Source organism: Populus nigra, chromosome 18, assembly GCF_951802175.1.
Source record: "Populus nigra chromosome 18, ddPopNigr1.1, whole genome shotgun sequence".
Lineage (NCBI taxonomy): Eukaryota > Viridiplantae > Streptophyta > Magnoliopsida > Malpighiales > Salicaceae > Populus > Populus nigra.
The window spans coordinates 12,586,959-12,609,709 of record NC_084869.1 but is presented as its reverse complement, the minus strand read 5'-3'; the positions used below and the strand labels follow the sequence as shown (position 1 = coordinate 12,609,709).

The following is a 22,751-nucleotide window of genomic DNA, read 5'->3' as shown; positions in this document are numbered from 1 at the left end:
CTTGTTAGAAATACCACCAAGGCCATATGGCTCCCAAAATCTTGCTCTTTCTCACACCTTTATTGCTTTGTTATGCTGCCTCCATCACTTCTCCTGCTAAAGGTGAAGGATTGAAGGAAGCGGAGGCTCTTCTAGAATGGAAAGCCAACCTCGACAACCAAAGCCAATCTTTCCTGTCTTCGTGGGCTGGAGACAGCCCTTGCAACTGGTTTGGAATCAGCTGCGACAAGTCTGGCAGCGTCACCAACTTAAGTCTTCCAGGTTCTAGTTTGTCAGGTACAATTCATAATCTCAGATTCTCATCCTTTCCCAATCTGGTCAAGCTCGACCTTAGCGAAAACTCACTCTACGGGACCATTCCTTCACATATTAGTAATCTTTCCAAGATCACTATCCTTGATTTGTCATACAACAAAATAACCGGAAATATTCCATCTGAAATTAGCTCACTGAAAAGCCTCACAAAATTTTCGCTTCTTTCCAACTCCATGAATGGCCCCATCCCTGCGTCTATAGGAAACTTGAGCAACTTGGAATATATTTATTTTGACAGGAACAGATTCTCTGGTCCCATTCCTGTGGAAGTAGGAAACCTCAGATCTCTCATTCACCTTATGTTGCCTAATAATAGTCTCAGTGGCATAATACCAGCTTCTATAGGAAACATGAGCAACCTGCAATATATTTTCCTATACAATAATGAACTGTCCGGTTCCATCCCTGCCGAAGTAGGAAACCTGAGATTTCTCTTTGACATTAATTTGCATGGAAATCATCTCACTGGCACAATACCAGCTTCTATGGGAAACTTGACATCATCTTTTATCGCTACAAACTTGGCATCTAATAATCTAACAGGTAGAATTCCTCCATCTTTAGGAAATTTAAGAAGCTTATCTAAGCTTCATCTTCAGGAAAACTTTTTTTTTGGCCCCATTCCTCTAGAATTGAACAATCTTACACATTTAATTTCGTTACAGATATATTCTAATAGATTTAGTGGACATCTACCGCAAGATGTGTGCCTTGGTGGGTTACTTCAAAATTTCTCTGCGGCTGATAATCATTTCACTGGAGCTATCCCAAAAACCTTGAAAAATTGCTCTAGCCTGATAAGACTTTTTCTTTATAACAACCAACTTAGTGACAACATATCTGAAGCTTTTGGCACATACACCCATCTGAACTATATAGATTTGAGTGATAATGAATTGTACGGGGAACTTTCATGGAAATGGCAGCAGTTTCGCAATCTGACAGCCTTGAGAATCTCTGGTAACAGAATCTCTGGTGAAATTCCAGTTGAGCTTGGAAAGACAACTCATCTTCAAGCTCTTGATCTCTCATCAAATCAAATAGTTGGGAGAATTCCTAAGGAATTGGGAAAGTTGAAGCTGATTGAACTTACACTCAATGATAACCAACTTTCAGGTGATATACCTTTTGATGTCACAGCGTTATCTAGTCTTCAAAAGCTTGGCCTGGCTGCAAACAATTTTAGTGCAATAATTCTCAAACAGCTTGGCAAGTGCTCAGAACTGATATTCTTGAATGTGAGCAAGAATAGATTCACAGGCAGTATTCCTGCTGAGATGGGGCTTTTACAGTCTCTTCATAGTCTTGATCTCAGTTGGAATTCCCTGACAGGAGGCATAGCACCGGAGCTTGGACACCTGCTGATGCTAGAGGTATTGAAACTCTCCCATAACATGCTGTCTGGTTTCATTCCAACCAGTTTTATTAGATTGCAAGGCCTCACAGATGTGGATGTGTCCTATAACAAGTTAGAGGGTCCCCTTCCAGATATCAAAGCTTTTCGTGAGGCATCATTTGAAGCAATTCGCAACAACACCAACCTCTGTGGCAATGCTACTGGTTTGGAGGCTTGTGATGTTCTCATAAAAAACAGAACTGTGCATAAAAAGGGCAACAAAGTTGTCCTTCTGATTGTACTTCCTCTGCTGGGCAGTTTGTTGGTCCTCGTTGGATGTTTCTTTATTGTTTGCCAAGGCACAAAGAGGAAAAGGTTATATGAAGCACAGAGCAAAAATGTTATCGCAAAATGGAGCCCTGAATGGGAACTGAAGTATGAGAACATCATAGAGGCTACAGAGGGATTCAACTCCAAACATTGCATTGGTGAAGGAGGGTACGGAGTAGTTTACAAAGCTGTGCTTCCAACAGAACAAGTGCTTGCTGTGAAGAAATTTCACCAGACACCAGAAGTTGAGAAGATCAGCTTGAGAGCTTTCAGAAGCGAGATTGATGTCTTAATGGGCATACGGCATCGAAACATTGTCAAGCTGTATGGTTTCTGCTCACATGCCAAACACTCATTCTTGGTATATGAATTTGTGGAAAGGGGAAGCTTAAGGAATGTACTGAAGAACGAGGAACAAGCAGAAGAGATGGATTGGGTTAAAAGGCTAAATCTTGTCAAAGGGGTGGCCAATGCTTTATCCTACATGCACCATGATTGCTCACCTCCGATAATTCATCGAGACATTTCAAGCAACAATGTTCTCTTGGATTCGGAATATGAGGCTCATGTCTCTGACTTTGGCTCGGCTAGGCTCTTAATGCCTGACTCATCGAATTGGACATTATTTGCTGGCACCTACGGCTACACAGCTCCAGGTATGTAGTTAAATTTCATCATCGCCTTGGGGTTGTGTACTGCTTCTTTCGAAAATTCCCAACTAATTTCCAAGAACCGGCAACTTCTGTTGATGATTAATCTAAAACCAATTAAAAGGGTGCAAAAATTAACGAAGTTCAGTGTCTCTTCACTGACAACAAAATAAAAAATTGTTTTTTTTTTTAATTTCAGTTTTCCTTTTCTTAATTTTCTAGTTTTTTTCAATGAAAAATTAGAAAAGTATTAATTTATTGAGAACGAAGATAAATTTTTCCATAAAAAACAATAAACACATCTAAATTACAACTATTTTTCATTAAAAAAAAATCAGAATCATAATTTATGACAATCATCTTAATATTTTTATATTTAATGATATATCTAATTATAGGATATTAATTTTATTTCATTCAAATTAAAAGTTACAGTGGAACAAATTTATATTGTTAACTAAAAAAATCTTTATGTTATTAGATTTATAATTTATATATGGCCTTAACTAAATATAAAAATATATAATTTTAATTTTTTACATTGCAAAAGAGCAATATACATAAAGAAAAAATATATTGTTCATCTCTTTTTTTCTTTATTTTAGAAAAGTAGAAAACTTACAAGGAAAAACCGTAAACAATATCTAAAATATGTTTTTCAAAGTCAGTATAAATTAAAAAAAATGAAAAATTAGTTTTCTAGTTCCTTGAATGAGAAATATTACATTTAAATTAAAATTGAAATTCAGTTTTTTCACTCCACTTGTTTTTTTTAAAAAAAGAAATATTACTCTACTTTAACGTTCCCTGCATCACATTCCACGATAGGTTGTTTGTTTATAGGCGCTGTCAATTCTTTCAAAACACGGGATGACCAGTCTCTTTTGCAGAGTTGGCCTACACAATGAAAGTGGACGAAAAATGTGACGTCTATAGCTTTGGAGTAGTAGTATTGGAAGTGATGTTGGGAAGGCATCCGGGAAATTTCATCTCATCTCTGATGTCATTGGCCGCCTCCTCCTCCTCCTCCTCCTCCTCCTCACCATCTCCATCACCATCAGTCGGTGGCAATACGCTCTTGAAGGATGTTTTAGACCAGCGCCTCCCACCACCTGAAGATAAACTTGCAGGGGGTGTGGCCAGTGTCGTAAAACTAGCACTTTCTTGCTTGTGTAGTGATCCCCGATTTCGGCCAACAATGCGACAGGTCTCTTCAGAGATTACAACTCTTCGGCCTTCATTGCCAAAGCCATTCTCCACGATAGAATTGAATGATGTATTGCATGACGGAATTGCTATTGGTTGAACTTTTACTGTCTTCTTTCCTCAATTGTGTGAAACAATCGGTTATGAAAAATGCAAGTATTCAATGATCAAGTCATCAAACACCTTGTCTGGCTTAAATTTCTTGTCTGTCTTAGATTTTCCGTCCGAAGAATCAGTTCATCACTGGAAATTAGTCTCGAAATCCCTTTTTGCCTAATCTTGCATGTGGCCTAACAGAAATGTAGTACGTGACTGTGATGAATACACAAATATTGTTTATAGTCGGTAGATGGTAGCAATTTCTTATTGGGCTAGTTGTACAGAAAGTAAAAAAAATACTATACACCTAACAATAATCCATTAAAGTCATAATATTCAACTATTTTTAAATAAATAATTGACACAATATAAAAATCCTCACGGCAGCTTAAACTTTTAGATTAAATAGTCGTTTGATAGCTGAAATTTTTAGGTTGAAAGATTGTTTAATGTGCTATCCGACTGGCGTTGCTTAAATTCTTTGATTAGTTAACTCAGTACGTAACATAAAGTTTTCATCAACTGGTTGTTTGATTTTGTCTCGCAGCATTATTTTTTTTGGTTGATAGCGTATATTACAATAAACTATAGGCTTTCTTTTTCTATCTTTCTATTCTTTTTCACTCTCAACACACGGCAGTTGTTGTCTAGAATAATCAACGCACGTCATGGGAATTTCTCTGTTCGACATACACTTTGAAAGGGTCCAGTGGAACTCTTGACCTAGCTGCTGCTACTGCTGCTGCCTAATCTTACAATGTAGCTAGCTGAATTGATAGATCGATCAGAATGCACCTACAAATTAAGGAAGCGACAAGGGTATAACAAGAAGACACTAAAACAATATAGTTCTAAATCTGAAATTTCAGGAAAACATCACGATAGGTCCAGTTCTTGTGATAACAACAAACACTTTATTTCCTATCAAGAATTGCAGACTACAGTGGTAAACCCCTCTTAAGAAGCAATTGAGTATTCTTATGTACCTGTCCCAAAGGGTACCTTCAAAATTCTTTCCCAGCTTGAAAACTTTCAGCGTCCAAAATGATAGGCGTTAGTTTAGTAGTTGTCAACACGTGCCCTATTATTTTCATTTTTGGCTGCCACGCTCTCCATACGGGGACTCTTAGCTTATTTGAGGATAATTAAGCATAGTCTTGAAAAAAGAGTTGATAATAATCAATTCCTTTAGCATTTCGTTATTGTCTCGAGATAAAAGAGATGGAGACTATGAAGATAAAGAAAACATATATTAACATTCAGTCCCCGCAAATTTTTTCAAATTTGTGTTCTAAAAATAAAATATAGCGCAAATTTTCGTCTTAATTTCAGTCCCCGCAAACAGTAAAGACACTTATTCATGTATTAACATCAGTTCAAGTAGATTTTTAGTCTAGAAAACAAGGACACACAAATTGACATCCTGGATTTTTACAAGAAGCGAGAGGCCTACGTCGTAGAAAAATCTCTACACCTACGCTCTATATTGACGAGGGTCAAGACAGAGCCCTACATGTCTTACTCAAAATTGAAGATATTAAATCCCCTTATCTTCCTCATGAGTCACGTTACTTTCTCAGGACTGCATAGATATTGAATGTTAGCAGTCAATCCTTTGGGACAGGGTACATAAGAATACTCAATTGCTTCTTAAGAGGGGTTTACCACTGTAGTCTGCCATTCTTGATAGGAAATAAAGTATTTGTCGTTATCACAAGAACTGGACCTATCGTGATGTTTTCCTGAAATTTCAGTAACTATATTGTTTTAGTGCCTTCTTGTTATACCCTTGTCACTTCCTTAATTTATAGGTGCATTCTGATCGATCAATCAATTCAGCTACATTGTAAGATTAGGCAGCAGCAGCATCATTCTTCTCGATTCAGAATATGTGGCTCATGTCTCTGACTTTTGGCACAGCTAAGCAGTATCGCTAGGCTCATACTGCCTGACTCTTCTAATTGAACCTCATTTGCGGGCACTGTAGGGCACAAAGCTCCAGGTGAGTTAGCTTCCCAATCGATTGGTTTTTGTTTTATTAATTCTATTGAAAAATGAGACGTTATGTGCAGCATAAATCATTATTTCAGATGGTGTGCATTTTCTAGGCATTTATTGCAGAATTTAATTTAAGATCAATAACATGGCAATATTACATCGAAAATGATGATTAAAGAATTTCAATTATATTTGGCCATGGATGTTATCAATGGTGAAACATTACTTGAATTAACAGTAATGCATGGCCATTCTTCAAAAGATAACAGCATGATCAGAATCTATTTCAGAGAGGGCCCACACAATGAAAGTTAGTGAAAATGTGATGTCTATATAGTTTTGGAGTGATAACTTCGGAAATAACGATGGGAAGGCAACCGCGAGATTTCATGTCATCTTTGTTGTCCTTAGCATCCTCCTCTTCATCATCATTGCCATTTAGTCAGCATGCAATCTGTTGAGTGTGGAGACAAATTCACACAATTATAGCTTCGATGAGATGTAAACAAGGCTTGAAGAAAGGCTAGAAATTAATGAGTCAACAATGGCCTGAAATCATGGCTGCAAATCAAGGGGTGATTTGTGTGATTTGTTGGGCTGAATTCATGCTGCAAATCAAAGAAAGATTTGTGGGTGAAAATGGGATGCATATGTCCTGATCATTTTCAACTATAAATAGAGGTCATGCGGAGTAGTTAGAGTAAGCAGTAAGAGAGGGAGAAAGAAGCTGCTTGGGCAGCAGCTGCAGTGAGAGAGAGATGTGAGGCAAATCACTTGAGAGTAGGAGTAAAGTTGATGGTTTTCCTCAAACTCTTTTGTTGTAGATTTGAGTATTTCTCTTCATATAGTAATATTCATTGTTTCTTGGATGTAGACAAGTTACAGAAACCACGTTAAAATATTGTGTTCAGTCTCTGGTTGAAGATCAACCAATCCTAACAATTGATGCTAAAGCTTTGGTCGAAGAAAACATGTGTTTGATTTTTGAGTAGAAATGAAAGTTGTCCAGATTATTTTTTGGACGTACCACTTCAAAGAGAATGTCGAGACAAACACAACGGTGAAACCTGAGCGCACAACGGAGGTCGAGCAGTAACCCATGCGCCAACACAGGTCGGTGAGGAGCCTGCCCACACGCACCAACGTGCCACATGCCCGTCCACAAGCTGTCTTCACCCAAAAACAGCAACCCGACCCGAAACCGGTGACCTAACCAATATTGGCTGACCCGAAAACAAGAGATGACATCCTCAATGATGTTAGAATGACATCATCATGGCTAGTCAGCAGTCACGTCACCAATGTGGGGGATACACTAGCCACTTCAACAAACCTCGAGTCAAACCGAGCAGAGGTGGGATAAGCCTATCCGAGATGGAGCCAAGTTGAGTAGAGAGTTGAAGGTAGTGCTCCTACGAGGGTGATCGTAAGATGGGTAAATAACCTAAGATGCTCATATCATATGTGATGGAGTAAGAAAGGAAGCGAAACACAGCTAGCAAGTTGAAATTAGATGTGGTATTTTTTACTGATATGGTATTGTTCAAATATATGAAACGTCAGTAAGGTGAAATTCTATTCAAGAAGATTGAGTTTTAAGCTGCCCTTCTTTCCTTCAAAACACATGCTTTAACTAATCTCTCAGAAATAGCTCTGAAACCATGCTAGAAAGAGTTAAGGTAAAGAGGGAGGAAGGGAAGCATGGTAGAGAAGACAACTCCCCTTCATATTTTCTCTCTCATAAGAGAGGAAGCTCCCATGAAACATAGATTACAACAAAGGTCAAGAGCGTCGGTGTCCTTGAAAGGTCTCCTTGAATCATCAGTTGCCAAACAAAGGCTCTGTGTGGCCGAGCAGAGAGGCACTGCGGTAATCTTAGTGAATCCCAGGAGTCTTGGCTATTTTTGGCTCACATTTAAAGGAAAAAGAACATAGGATATTACTATTTATTTTGGATCATATATTTTATGGAACTGATATTAACTAAAATGTTGTATATATAAAAAAAAACAAAAATATTTTAATAAACAAAAGAAAACTAAGGCATTAACCGAATTAATCGCCATACAGCATTAGCAGTGCAAACTATTAAACAGGACAAAATAATGGATTTTTTTTTCTGATTTTAGATTGATTATGAGTACATTTTCGTACTGAGAGAGGTATTTTTGATGTATTTGGATAAAATGGATAGATCCAAGCCTGAAAAGTAACCTAATCGTACTTGTGTGATGAAAAGCCCTGTAACTTAGATCTGGTTTTCAGATTGAGTTTTTTTTTTTTCGGGAAATTTAATAAGTCAAAGGTCAACTTGTTCTAGCCATCGAAATAACTTAAAAGTTGTTATTTTTATATATTTTGTTATTTTTCTAATTAATTTCAGATGTTTAGCTTTATTTTTTTTATTTATGTAATATTTTTCTATTTGAATTAGAATTCTGATTATTATAATCTTGTAAAATTGAATAATTTTTTTCTGAAATTGATAAACTATTTATTAATAAAATTGCAAATTATAATTTTTATGTGATACTTTTTTCTAGAAAAATTATCTCTTTTATTCTTTGATTTCTATTCCATTAGTTTGACTTAGGATGCATTATCTTTTATTTTTCAACGTTAAACAAACACTCAAAACTAAGTTAATGGAATATATTTTCCAAACAATCTTTGAATAGCATCAAATTTTTTTAAAAGAATCTTTTTATTTATTTTTTGATTTCTGTTCCATTAGCTTGACTGCTTCGTCATTTTTCTTATGATGCATTATCTTTTATTTTCCAATGTAAAACAAACACTCAAAACTAATTCAATGAAATATATTTTACAAACAATTCAATAAATATTATCAATTTAAAATATATTAATCTCAAAATACTATTAACTTGTAAAATTCACCTCTCACAATCATCATCGTCCCACAATCACCATCATCTTTACTATGATCACCTCACCACTACTATTCTCTACTACAACTATTATTTTATTATTAATATAACTATTATTTTATTATTTTTCTATAATAACTTAATTTCAACCATTATCATTCCTCATAATACCACCACCCTCATCTTTTTTCTACTGGTATAATCATTATTTTATTACTATCTCAACATCATTATTACTATAATAACAATCGATATCATTTTATTATCATTATTAAAGAATGAAAAAATAATATATATCACATGAAAATATTTTTTTTATCCAAACAATGAAAAATAACTCATTTTTCTTCAAAAATTCTTTTTCCCAGAACAAACGAACCCTGAATTTCATCTAAGATTGCTTCCTTTAGCATGAATCGAAATTGTTTTGGAAAATAAAATTAAAAGCAATAAAAGATTAATTGAATCTCAAACATGCAAAACTCACATCCGCACCCAACAATCAATACCACTGCATTTTTCAAAGTTCAATTTTGTGGGGATAGAATTAGAGAGGTGCGTGGTCCATTACATTCCATTACAAAATAAAGATTGAAACAGAAGATGCAAAGCAAGAAAGTTGCAGCGAGGCCACCCTTTTCCGGCGGTATACGTTTTGAATTTGGTTTCTTCATACGGACTTGAAACCTGAGAATATGCTTTGCTAATGTGAAGGGAGAAAAAAAATATTATTGTGACTTTTTTACTTCCATATAAAATCATTCCATGAGCTATGTGCACAGAAGAAGATTTTTACCGTTATGCTCAGATGAATTTATTTGCCACCGAAAATCCTTACTCTGACTTCTACTGTTCTACATAGTCATCTTGTCGATTAAGGTACGCACCGGTGTGATTGAGTTTGGTTCAAATTTAAGGATGGATTGCTAGAAATAATTTATTTGTGAATGTATCACTAGTGAGAATGTGGATGAGTACTTATGCTAAAGATATATCAAGAATGCCTTAAAAAAATAAATCTATTTGGTATATTGAGTTTAATGATTTGCAGGTTTTTTTTATTTATATATATGCCAGAATTAATTACTTTTTTTTATATTGAATAAATTAGTAAAAAATATTTAACTCCCAAAAAAAAAAAACCCTGTCAATCGTAGAATGTGTACAGTGGGCGACCCTAGCCCCACTACCTTGAATTGCTTATACTTTTCAACTGCTTTGTACCCATGGAAGGCAGTAAAAGTATGCTTTTCCAAAATCATAGCTAGCTTTTCTCAAACGCCGAACAGAAACAAAGTCCTGGCGGCTCCAAAAGAAAGAGGATAGTGATTGAAGCTATGTACCTAACGCTAAACAGGAACTTACCGAGACATTTTCTTGAAATTATGATAACTTTGTAAATAGAAAATTGAAGATAAATTTAAAATTTATCAAATATCGAAGGATGATTTTTTAAAAAAAAAAGAGAAAAAAAAAGACAGAGAATCAGATGTTACGACCATACGAACAGTGAAGAACCGTTAACGAGGCCAGATCTTTTAGTGTATTTAAGTAAAAGGTAATTTTCTCATTGTCAGACCAACGTTCTGCCAATTGCGACATCACTGGCTTAAATTTGAATCTTTGTTATTATCCTATGCTATCCTTTGGGAGCCCTTGAATCCGCAGTGGCCAATCAAAAGCTTCCTCTGGCCTAAGCACTAACAGAAATACACCACAAAGTTCTTCATTTACAGCAAATTACTGAAAAACAAATCTATGAGGTTTATGTGTCTCCGATGTTATTAGCCGAAACAGGACAGGTGAAATAGCTCCTGGATTGGAAACTGACTCCTTTTGCTTCGCATTTTATTAAATTAACTGTGGATGTTGGAGTCACTATCCAGAATATCGGATTCTGGGAAGGCTGAGAAGAAAGAGTTCTTTTGGATTCAGAATTTCAGTAGCTTCAAGCGTTTTATTATTCCGACTTCTGAATTGACAGGAACTTCAGAAATTCTGTCAATTCAGAATGGATTAAATACGGAAAAAGAGACAAAAATTATCTCAATTCATGATTCATTAAATACAGAAAAATAAAATAGGATAAAAATATTTTTTTCAACAGATGATCTGATATTTCGATGGCCCCACTGTCAAAGCCATTCTCCATTGTAGAATTGGAAGATGTTTCGGTTCACAGAAATGCCTCAGGCAGAATTGTATCATGAAAACAATAAACCACCATTAAAAAAAATCTGGTTCCTTTTGGTGTTGTACGGAAATTAGCCTTCAGTAAGTGTTCATGTGTACGTAAGCATTTCATGCTTCATGTGTAATAAGCGCCTCATTTTAGAAGTTGAGTTTTAAATTATTTTTTAGTTTAAAAATATACTAAAATAATTTATTTTTTATTTTAAAAAATTTATTTTTATATTGATATATAAAAAATATCTAATAACATAAAAAAATAATTTAACATAAAAAATTAAAAATAATAAAATATCAATTCAACCACAACCATGACACCATATAAGCTCTACAAATATAGAATTTAGTAGCAATTATAGTTCAAAATACTTTTCATTTAGAAATACATTAAAATAAAATATTTTTGTTTTAAAAAAATTATTTTTATATTAGCATATTAAATCAATCTCATTACATTAAAAAAAATAATTTTAAAAAAACAGTGAAGAAACATGGTTTGAACGTTCCCATACACTTCAGGATGCTCTGAACATCTAGAAGGTGGTGGTTGGAGATTGTCACGAAAACAAGAAAAGTTGAAGAGCAAAGTTTTATGTTCATATTTGTAAATACCTAGGAAAGACTCCATGGCTCCCTATGTGACCCTGATATATGGTTTTTGCTCATCCTGATCAAGCAAAACCATAAAGACCATGGCATCTATGTCCAAAAAAACAGTATCCATAGCATCCCAGTATTCCTTGTTCTCCACTGCTCCTTTCTTGGTTTACTTTTTGCTTGGTTTAGCTTGTGTTTTTTCCCCTTCTTCTTTTGCTGAAGCTACTATAGGAGATCAAGTCACACAAGGATGGAAGGAAGCAGAAGCACTTCTAAAATGGAAAGCAGATCTTGACAATCAAAGCCAGTCTCTCCTGTCCTCATGGGCCGGAGACAACCCCTGCAACTGGGAAGGAATCACTTGCGACAAGACTGGTAACATCACGAAGTTAAGTCTTCAGGATTGTAGTTTGAGAGGTACGCTTCATGGTCTCCAATTCTCATCCTTTCTGAACTTGATCGAGCTTAATCTTCGGAATAACTCACTCTATGGGACCATTCCTTCACATATCAGTAATCTTTCCAAGCTCATTGTCCTTGACTTGTCTCAAAATCAAATTTCTGGAAGCATTCCATCCGAAATAGGTTCATTGACAAGCCTTGAGTTATTTTCTCTGATGAAAAACCTCATCAACGGTTCTATCCCGTCTAATTCTATAGGAAACCTAAGCAACTTAGTGTATCTTTATCTTAATGACAATGACCTTTCTGGTGCCATACCACAAGAAGTTGGAAGAATGAAATCTCTCGTATTGCTTAATTTGTCAAGCAACAACCTTACTGGTGCTATTCCTTCGTCCATTGGAAACTTGAGTAACCTGGTTTATCTTGACCTTTTGAAAAACAAACTCTCTGGTTCAGTCCCTGAGGAAGTAGGAATGCTTGAGAATCTGCGTACACTTCAATTAGGAGGGAATAGTCTTGATGGTACCATCCACACTTCCATAGGAAACATGAGATCTCTCACTGTCCTTGATTTGAGATAAAATTATCTCACCGGTACAATACCAGCTTCTATGGGAAACTTAACAAGATCTCTTACTTTCATTGACTTGGCATTTAATAACCTGACCGGTACGATCCCTTCATCTTTAGGAAATTTGAGAAGCTTATCCTTTCTTTACCTTCCTTCAAACAATCTTTCAGGTTCTTTTCCTCTAGAGTTGAACAATCTCACACATCTGAAACATTTTTATGTAAATTCTAATAGATTTACTGGACATTTACCAGACGACATATGTCGTGGTGGACTCCTTTCGTTGTTGTGTGTTATGGACAATGACTTCACAGGACCTATCCCAAAAAGCTTGAGAAATTGCACTAGCTTGGTGAGACTCAGAATTGAGAGAAACCAGCTCAGTGGAAATATATCTAATGATTTGGTTGTTTATCCAAATATGACCTACATAAATTTGAGTGATAACGAATTCTATGGTGAACTTTCTTGGAAATGGGAGCAATTTCAGAGTCTGATGACTCTAAGAGTCTCTAACAATAGAATATCTGGTGAAATACCAGCTGAGCTTGGAAAGGCAACTCGACTGCAGGCGATTGATCTCTCTTCAAATCATCTTGTTGGGGAGATTCCTAAGGAACTGGGAAAACTGAAGTTACTTGAACTCACTCTTAACAACAACAATCTTTCAGGTGATGTTACTTCAGTTATCGCAACGATACCTTACATTACAAAGCTTAATTTGGCAGCAAATTACCTGAGTGGATCGATTCCCAAACAACTTGGAGAGCTCTCAAATCTATTATTCTTGAATTTCAGCAAGAATAAATTTACAGGTAATGTTCCTCCCGAGATGGGAAATTTACGGTCTCTCCAAAGTCTTGATCTTAGTTGGAATTATCTCCAGGGATACATTCCACCGCAGCTTGGACAGTTCAAACATCTAGAGACATTGAACATCTCCCACAACATGATGTCTGGCTCTATACCGACCACTTTTGCGGACTTGTTGAGCTTGGTGACTGTGGATATAGCCTGCAATGATTTAGAGGGCCCCGTTCCTGATATTAAAGCTTTTAGTGAGGCTCCATACGAGGCAATCAGAAACAACAACTTGTGTGGCAGTTCTGCAGGTTTAAAGCCTTGTGCTGCATCTACAGGCAATAAAACTGCTTCTAAGAAGGATAGAAAAATGGTTGTCTTATTTGTCTTCCCTCTCTTGGGACTCTTTTTTCTGTGTTTAGCCTTGATTGGAGGTTTCTTAACCCTTCACAAAATTAGAAGCAGGAGGAAAATGTTAAGGGAGGCACGACAGGAAAATCTGTTCTCAATATGGGACTGTTGTGGGGAAATGAATTATGAGAACATCATCGAGGCTACAGAGGAATTCGACTCCAACTATTGTATTGGAGCAGGAGGGTATGGAGCTGTTTACAAAGCTGTGCTGCCAACAGGAATGGTGGTTGCTGTGAAGAAATTCCACCAATCACAAGATGGTGAGATGACTGGTTCGAAAGCTTTCAGAAGTGAGATTCATGTCTTACTAAGTATAAGACACCGTAACATTGTGAAGTTGTATGGTTTCTGTTCACATAGAAAGCACTCGTTTTTGGTTTGCGAGTTCCTAGAAAGGGGAAGTTTGAGAATGACTTTGAACAGTGAAGAACGAGCAAGGGAATTGGATTGGATTAAAAGGCTAAATCTTGTGAAAGGAGTGGCCAATGCTTTGTCCTACATGCACCATGATTGCTCACCTCCTATTATTCATCGAGACATTTCGAGCAACAATGTCCTCCTGGATTCAAAATATGAAGCTCGTGTCACTGACTTTGGCACAGCTAAGCTCTTAATGCCTGAAGCGTCCAACTGGACATCAATTGCAGGAACTTATGGATACATAGCTCCAGGTATGCAGTTTGGTTACAGAATCCATTTCCTAATAAGTAAATCTTTCTTACTGTTTCCAATGTAACAAAGCATGACTGAAGACTTTGATTTGCAGAGTTAGCCTTCACAATGAAAGTGGATGAAAAATGTGATGTCTACAGCTTTGGTGTGTTAACATTGGAAATAATCATGGGAAGGCATCCAGGAGATTTCATCTCAGCTTTGCTATCACCATCATCCTCGTCAACATCATTGCCAATGAGTCAGCATACAATCTTGAAGGACGTACTAGACCAGTGTATACCACCTCCTGAACATCGAGTTGCATCAGGTGTGGTCTATATTGCCAGACTAGCATTTGCATGCTTGTGTGCTGATCCACAGTCTCGGCCAACAATGAAACAAGTCGCTTCTGACCTCAGCATTCAATGGCCCCCATTGTCAAAGCCATTCTCCAGGATAGAATTGAAAGACGTTTTGTTACCCAGAAATTCCACAGGCTGAAAATTTAGCCAATCATTTTACTGTCATTCCTGTGTATCATTCTCCTTTAGCTTTCCCCCTATCTATGGTCTCCTTCCCAGCCTTGTGATAAGGAATACTGAGTTCAGGTTAATTTTGTACTTTGCTTCGGTTTACTGGACGGTCAACGGGCCTTGTCATCAGAGAACTCTGTAATTTTGGAAGACTTTCACAGCTTTCTGTGATCATACTGAATTATGAGTGCTAAATGCTGAATCGAGCTAAGATCAAACCAAAACCCTACAGCAACAAAATAAAAACAGAGCGTCTCTGTACCAAAGAAAAACAGAGCATCTCTGTATCTTTCCCTTCCTCGTGGGCTTCGAAAAACGTAATCGTGCTCCACTGAAATAAAGCCATTGGTATCCTTCCAGGATCAAGAAACTCCAAAATTAAAGAATATTCCATAACCTTCACGAATATTAGAAAATATGATTTCATATACCTTGTCCTAGCCCTCAAGCAAACTCCAACAAAACTTTACAAAAACCCTAATCCAATACTCCTCCCTCACCCATTCCATAACTTGAACAACGATGCACTGTCTCATTGTAGAGAATAAACCCAAGTCAAGTCTCTTCTTTAAACTCATCAAAAAGAAGATAAAAACCGAAAACATCCCAGTTAGTGAAGTGCTTGTGGTTTCAAAACTAAAGTCTAATTTTGGACAACTTGAAGCAAAACACAAAGCAAAAGTTGTGCGACTTGTGTTTTTTTGTGGATTAAAAGGTTGTTGGCTTTGTAAAGAAACTTCTCAGGATGAAGAGGGATTGGAAAGATCAAATCAGAACACTGTCTGCAAAACAACGATATTGGACAAGGATCCTAAAGATCCAAGTGATATGGTTAAAGTTAAGACAATTTGGATGGCGAGAGAGGAGGGAGAGAGGCGATTTGGATTTCAAAAATAAATTTTATGCGCAATGCATGCTAAACAAGTTAAATATAAAGGTAATTTTAAAATAAAACACCACCAAAATAAAAGATTGGAGTCCTGTCTTATGTCTTTATATTTCTTATGGAAAAAAACAGAGCAGAAAATCCATCCCTGTTACTGAACTAATGCAGCTTTAAGAGCCTAATGTCTCTAGAAATAATTCTACGCACTGGTAGCCAGAATTGTCACTATGCTCATCTATTTTTCCGAATTGTGTTTTACAATAGTTAGCAATTCTAACTAAGAGCTTGATCACGAACCATGATTACGGCCACACCACCAGATAATTTAGCATTGCTCTCTGAGAGCTTTTTTGAGGGGGCAGCATTACCTGTTTCAGCAAGATCCTTTCTTACCTGCAGAATTATTGCCTGAATTTCAGCTTTATTTGATGGGTCAGCAACTATGGTTTTTGAATTACTTGTTATGGTAACGTTTCGAGCAACACTAAGTTGATCCGAGGTTACACTTTCGAGTGCCAACACAAAATCACCCGAGAAAAAATGAGCACCTTATGAGTCTAGGACGGCATGAATTACACAGCATGTTGGAAGCAATGACCTACCTATGAATAGTCATATGAGAACAAAATACAATCTTGGCAAGCATCCAAGTAAACAATTTATCATTTCTAGAGCGAAAAAGTAGTGATAATTTTTTTTAATTGAGAGCTAGGTAATCATAAAAGGATTTTACAATCTTAGCTAGAATCAAAGTAAAAAGTTTATTATTTCTAATGGACAAAAAAAAGTAAAGATTTTTATAATTGAGACCTAGGTACTCATCAAAGGACTTCTTTATTACCATGACAAACTCAAAAGTGTATGAAACATGTATGGGTTATGTCATGACCCGATTTCTGGATCCATGATCGGCATATAAACAAGATTTCTTTTCAAGGTTCCATACTTATACGAACTCAAACTTACATACAAACTTATCATTCAAATAACTCAATCGGAGTTCAACATAGCACTAATAACAAAATTAACTTCATAATATAATTTAATTGTCTTAATACAAGAGTTAATACAAATTCATAGTTATGGAGCACTAACAAAACATAAAGAAAAAATATTAATTACAACCAAAAGAGAAGGTTTTGAAGGTCCCATATAAATGATCCGCTAACAAGCTATAAGTTTGAAAAACATAAATAATAAAAGGGTGGGTTCAACAACTCAGTGAGTAGATAGCGTTCAATTTATACACACGAGGTAATACAATAATAAGAAATATATACACAATTATGACTTTAGATTCTTAGAGGAAGGTTTTTCAAATAAGCCATAACAAGAATATCATAAGGTAAAGCTTGACAGAAAATCAAAATGCAATGAGCATGTGGCTCCGTATTATAGGATGATCAGTCCACACAAGTTGGTGACTCCCCCGACCAACTAGGGTTCAGATACAATGTGCACAAAGACTAACACTATTCTATTAGCATGGTTATTCTAATTGTCATATCGTAGGTTTATATCATAATCAAACAAACAAATTCATATCTCAAGGCTCAACTCATGACATCAATCAAATGAGGAGCTATCAATTCGGAAATCAATTCAAAATATATATTGGTTCATATCAAGAATTCAAATTCAACAATTGATCATGCTTTATCATAATAAGGATAATAATCAACATATATATTATCAAGAAGCATGATCCAATTCATATTAACAACTCAAATATTTATAATATTTCTCATGCATATGGAAAATTATCCACTCACTTGACTCAAAGCGAACAGAACTCGAAAGCAGATACCAAAGGAAATCCTATTGATATCCCACAAGTAGAATATCAGGATTATACAAATACAAAAGAGATATATTCAAAAACGACTCGAAAGGAATGTACAACCTATTAAATACACTTAACTAAGGGTCTATTCCATAATCCTATATGTTTTTGAACTAAAGTAGTTATGTGATGTTTTGAAAATGAAAGAGAATAAGAAAAAGCAACAAAGCCCTTGGAGGCTTAGAAATATATATAAATGAATAAAGGGTATTGTAGTAATTGAACAAAGAGTTGATAAATATAAATAGGAAAAGAGAGAGAGAGAGAGAGAGAGAGAGAGATCTGAATTCTTAGAAAGAAAACCGTGAGAAGGAAAGAAGAGAAGAGGAAAAAATAAAGGAAGGAGAAGAGAGTTAGAGAAAATAAGTTTAAAAGGTAAGATTTAAGCTTTAATGTGTATAAATGTGTTTTCTTTTAGTTTTAAATTTCTGTTTTGTTGAATATTAGGGTTTTGAAGATTTTATTTTGGGTTGATTGATGCATTGATTTGAATGTTATAAGTTGATTATTATGGGTAATGAGTTATTTAGCTGATTTTGAAAGATTTTTGATAAAGATGATGGTTTTGAGTTATGATTTGTTTAAATGATGAAGTTGAGATAGAAATATTAAAATATTAGTAGGTGATCTGTTGAAAATCTGGGTTTGAGGTTGAAGATGATAAAATTTCAGTTTGGTCCCTTGATTTGTGAAAATTTCAGTTTAGTCACCGAACTTTAGAAAAATTACAGATAGGTCCCTGAGGCATAATCCAAGATTCTTGACAGAATTAAAGATTAATTATGGGTAAAATTCCAGTATAGTTGTGAATTTATAACATTTTTAGTTTGGTCCTCCAATTTGACAAAATTACAATTTGACCCTAAATTTTTAATAAAATTCTAGAATGGTCCCTAGAGCATAATTAGAGATTCTGGACAGAATTGGGGATGAATTATGGGTAAAATTCCAGTATAATCATGAATTTATGATATTTTTAGTTTGATCCTTCAAATTGATAAAAGTACAATTTGACCCCTAAAAATATGATAAAAATTTCATATTGGTCCCTAACTGTAATATTAGCTTTTCCAAACTAGTTTGATAAATAATTGAGGGACCATTCTAGAATTTTTTTTTCATAATTCAACCTTAATTCTATCCAGAATCTCTAATTATGCTCCAAGAACCATTCTGGAATTTTATCAAATTTTTAGGGTCAAATTGTAATTTTATCAAATGGGAAGACCAAATTGAAAGTGTCATAAATTCATAACTATATTGGAATTCTGTCCATAATTCATCTTTAATTCTATCTAGAATCTCGGATTATGCTATAGGTACCAATCTGTAAATTTTTCAAAGCTCGGGGACTAAACTATAATTTTCACAAATTGAGAGACCAAATTGTAATTTCATCATCTTCAACCTCAAACCCAGAATTTCAACAGATCACCTACTGATATATTAAGATTTCTAACTCAAATTCACCATTTAAACAAATCATAACTCAAAATCATCATCCTTACCTAAAATCTTCCAAAATCAACTAAATAACTAATTATCCATTACAATCAACCCATAATATTCAAATTAATTCATCAATCAACCTAAAACAAAATCTTCAAAACCCTAATATTCAACAAAACAGAAATTTAAAGCTAAAAGAAAACACATTTATGCATATCAAAGCGTAAATTTTACCTTTATACTTATTTTCTCTAACTCTCCCTTCTTTCCTTTATCTTTCTCTCTTTTCTCTTCTTCTTTCCCTTTTCTTCTCTCCTGCCGTCACTCACACTAAATTTTCAGATCCCTCTTTCCTTTTTTTTTTTATTTATATTTATCAAGTTTTATTCAATTATTACAATACCCCTTATTCATTTATACCTAATTTTAAGCCTCCAAGGGTTTTGTTGCCTTCTCCTACTCTCATTTATTTTTCAGATCCCTCTTTCCTTTTTTTTTTCTATTTATATTTATCAAGTTTTATTCAATTACTACAATACCTCTTATTCATTTATACCTACTTCTAAACCTCCAAGGACTTTGTTGCCTTCTCCTACTCATTTATTTTCGAACATCACGGGTCACACACGCACACATACAAGAAGAGCAACCAGTGGAACACAGATATGCACAAATAGGAAGGCTCGTGAAGGCAACACAAACCCAACTTGCCAAGGAAGATAGATGGTTCAATAACCTATATCTTAATATATTTAAATATAGTACAACTAAGAATAACCAATTAAGTCGGAAAGAAAGAGGCCAGTTCACCTGTCATAAGAGCAATGTCTTGCAACAATATTGCTTTCTTTCGATATCCAAATCCAGGGCATTTGACAACAGCAACGTTGAGCAAACCTCGCATTGTGTTCACCTCTAGTGTTTCCAAAACCTGCTTTGGGATATCCTTGGCAATGATTAACAGTGGGACACTTAGCTGCATAGTCTTTTCCTATACAGGAACAATTTCTTGGACATTTGCAATCTTCTGATCCGTTACAAGGACTTTGGCCTTGTCAAACTCCACCAAAGATTTTTCCTGGTTTGTGATGAATTGGGGCGGCATATAAGCCTTGTAAATCAGCAGAGAGAGAGCACCAAACTTAAATCATAATGAAAAAAATATATATCCATGCATCAATAACAGAGAAAACGTTGAAAAATTTATACATGCATGGGAGCCAGAGGGTTTACACAGTATTGCTACCCGGTTACTACCCTGCCAAATATGAAAAGCACAAGCTCGGTCATCCTAAATATTTACAGATAGATGGGTGGTTTATCCATTCCAACTATGACTGACAAAGATATGACATCAAAACTTCTACCATAGACTTTGGTATTATGCCATTTTTTCAGTGATTTATCAGACACATTTTTCAAACCATATTAAAAACTAGAATCAGTTTAATCACCTTCATTCCTTCTATTATCATACACGTATCTGAGGTCCAAGATGATTCAAGAGAGATTACTCCATCAGAGCCAACATTCTCTATAGTTTCAGCAATTAAGTTCCCAACGTATTCATCATTTCCAGCAGAAATTGAAGCAACCGCTGCAAGGAGAAGAAATTCTAAATTTTAGTTTCCAGGCCAAAATGAAGGTTTTGAACAAAATCTAAACAAGGAAGCCGGAGAGACCCTTTATATCATCCTTCCCTTTTACTGGAAAGCTATTCTTTTTCAATACCTTGACCAAATCTTTGACAGGCACATCCATTCCTTTCTCTACAGAAACAGGGTTAGCCCCAAAAGCAACTGCCAACATTGCTGTTTCGATCATTTCACAAGCCAAGATAATAGCAGTAGTAGTGTCACCTCCAGCCAAATCATTCATTTTAATAGCAACATGCAATAAGTCACTTCAATATCACATATTAAATCATCAGCCAACATCAAATAACACATCAACAAAATATTAAGGAGAGGATAATGTAGCAACCATGAATGACCTCTTGGATTAACATTGCTCCAGCATTCTCATTGAATCCAGAAGCTCGATAGCTTGAGCTATTGCAACACCATCATTACTTGTTTTAGTGTATTAGACTCCGAAAGGGCAACACTATGCCCTGCGTAAACACATATCAATGGCTTAGAAACATCACTGTCAATAAAGACTGACAAATTACACAAGAAATGAGATAACTAGTAGTCACGATCCTATTCTTTGAACAGAACAAGATGTCAATTTTTTAAGAGAAAAATGAAGATAGAAGAAAAAGAAAGAGAGAAAAAGAAGTAAATCCCAGGTTGCCTTGAGGTCCTGAAGTGAGAGAAACAGCAACAGCAAGCTTATCAATTCCTCCCTGCAAGGCTTCTCTGCATTCTTTACCAAAAGATATCTTCTTTGGACCTGCTCTAACCACTAATTTCTTCACTGTTTGATGGTTTCTCCATAGCCCACTTTCCCTTGTGTTCCCACCAAAGCACTGCAACAATATTCCATGTTTATACATCAAAATCAAAACATTCACACACCCACATGTTTATGAAACTCAGACACAAACACACACAGAGAGACACAGAGATAGAGATAGAGACAGGGAGAGGGGGAGGGGGAGGGGGAGGGGGGCGAAAACTTGCAGAGAAGAGGGGTTGTTGAGGAAAGGCAAGGGGTTTGGAGATGGAGAGAAGGGGAGACATTTTTCTGGTTATTCGTTTGTTGAGCAAAGTCCAGGCTTGGAGGCTTTAGAGCGGGTTATAAAGAGCGATTGTTTTTGGGTTTGAAAAGCTTTTTTTATTATTATTATTATTTGAATTTTTCATTTTTATTTTAAATTAATTTTTTTATTGTTTTTAAATTATTTTAGTGTGATGCGATTAAAAATAAATTTTAAAAAATAAAAATATATTTTAAAATATTTTAAAAAACAATATGATATTAAAATGACTTTTAAAATATTATTTTAAAATATTATTTTTATATAATAATATATTATAATAATATATTTTTATATAATATTTTGATTTATTTATTTTTATAGTAAAAAAATATTTTTATAAGAAAAAATAAATTTTTTAAATTATTTTTATTGGTAATTTTAAATTATTTTAATATATTAATATCAAAAATAAATATTTTATAAAACAACTATTATTATAATAATAAACCAACTATTCAACTAATATGCTACTATCTAGTTGTTCAATTGTGCTGTTTTACATATGAGGCCCAAATTTGTTCTAGCCCAAGAGATCTAATAGTTCAAGCTCAGAGAATGATGAGGAAAAATCAAGAATTGTACGAGTGAATTAACACGTAATGATAGTTCTTGGTCAAGGGATGGGATAATAAAACTTACAAAATCATATTCATTTTTTTTTTATCTTTCATGATATACTTCTTCTCAAGATTCACAGATCTGGTACATTGAAATTGAAGATTATTTACATTGAAATTGGAGAGTAATGGTTTTATTTATTTATTTATTTATTTAATCTTACTCTTAAAATCACCAAAAGGACCTAGACAAAGAAGGCCCACTAAATCATGGGCCGAGAACCAATGTATTGCAATTGCATGTTCTTCAGCCCATAAATTG

The 22,751-nt window shown here is 35.1% G+C and overlaps 2 protein-coding genes and 1 pseudogene across 4 annotated transcripts; 2 read left to right on the top strand and 1 right to left on the bottom strand.

Annotated features, from left to right (window-relative positions):
- The first annotated feature begins 5 nt into the window (after positions 1-5).
- On the top strand, positions 6-4,017 carry LOC133678147 (MDIS1-interacting receptor like kinase 2-like). The gene is made up of 2 exons (XM_062100361.1): positions 6-2,637; positions 3,522-4,017. The coding sequence occupies exons 1-2, from the start codon at positions 27-29 to the stop codon at positions 3,935-3,937; spliced, it is 3,027 nt and encodes a 1,008-aa protein (XP_061956345.1). The 5' UTR covers positions 6-26; the 3' UTR covers positions 3,938-4,017.
- A 7,496-nt stretch (positions 4,018-11,513) lies between these two features.
- LOC133677887 (MDIS1-interacting receptor like kinase 2-like) lies at positions 11,514-15,182 on the top strand (annotated as a pseudogene).
- A 770-nt stretch (positions 15,183-15,952) lies between these two features.
- Positions 15,953-21,891, bottom strand: LOC133677888 (chaperonin 60 subunit alpha 2, chloroplastic-like). 3 transcript variants are annotated; one of them, XR_009835857.1, is made up of 5 exons: positions 21,149-21,891; positions 20,848-21,047; positions 20,620-20,762; positions 19,976-20,276; positions 15,953-16,266 (listed from the first exon to the last, which is right to left on the bottom strand). XR_009835857.1 is itself a non-coding variant. In XM_062100023.1 (5 exons), the coding sequence occupies exons 2-5, from the start codon at positions 21,041-21,043 to the stop codon at positions 20,221-20,223; spliced, it is 444 nt and encodes a 147-aa protein (XP_061956007.1). In that variant the 5' UTR covers positions 21,044-21,047; positions 21,149-21,891; the 3' UTR covers positions 15,953-20,220. The 3 variants fall into 3 exon arrangements, 2 of the variants coding, with proteins under 2 accessions (XP_061956007.1, XP_061956006.1); XM_062100023.1 differs by adding an exon at positions 20,375-20,423 and having other exon boundaries at positions 15,953-20,276; XM_062100022.1 differs by lacking the exons at positions 15,953-16,266; positions 19,976-20,276 and adding an exon at positions 20,286-20,423.
- Positions 21,892-22,751: the final 860 nt, after the last annotated feature.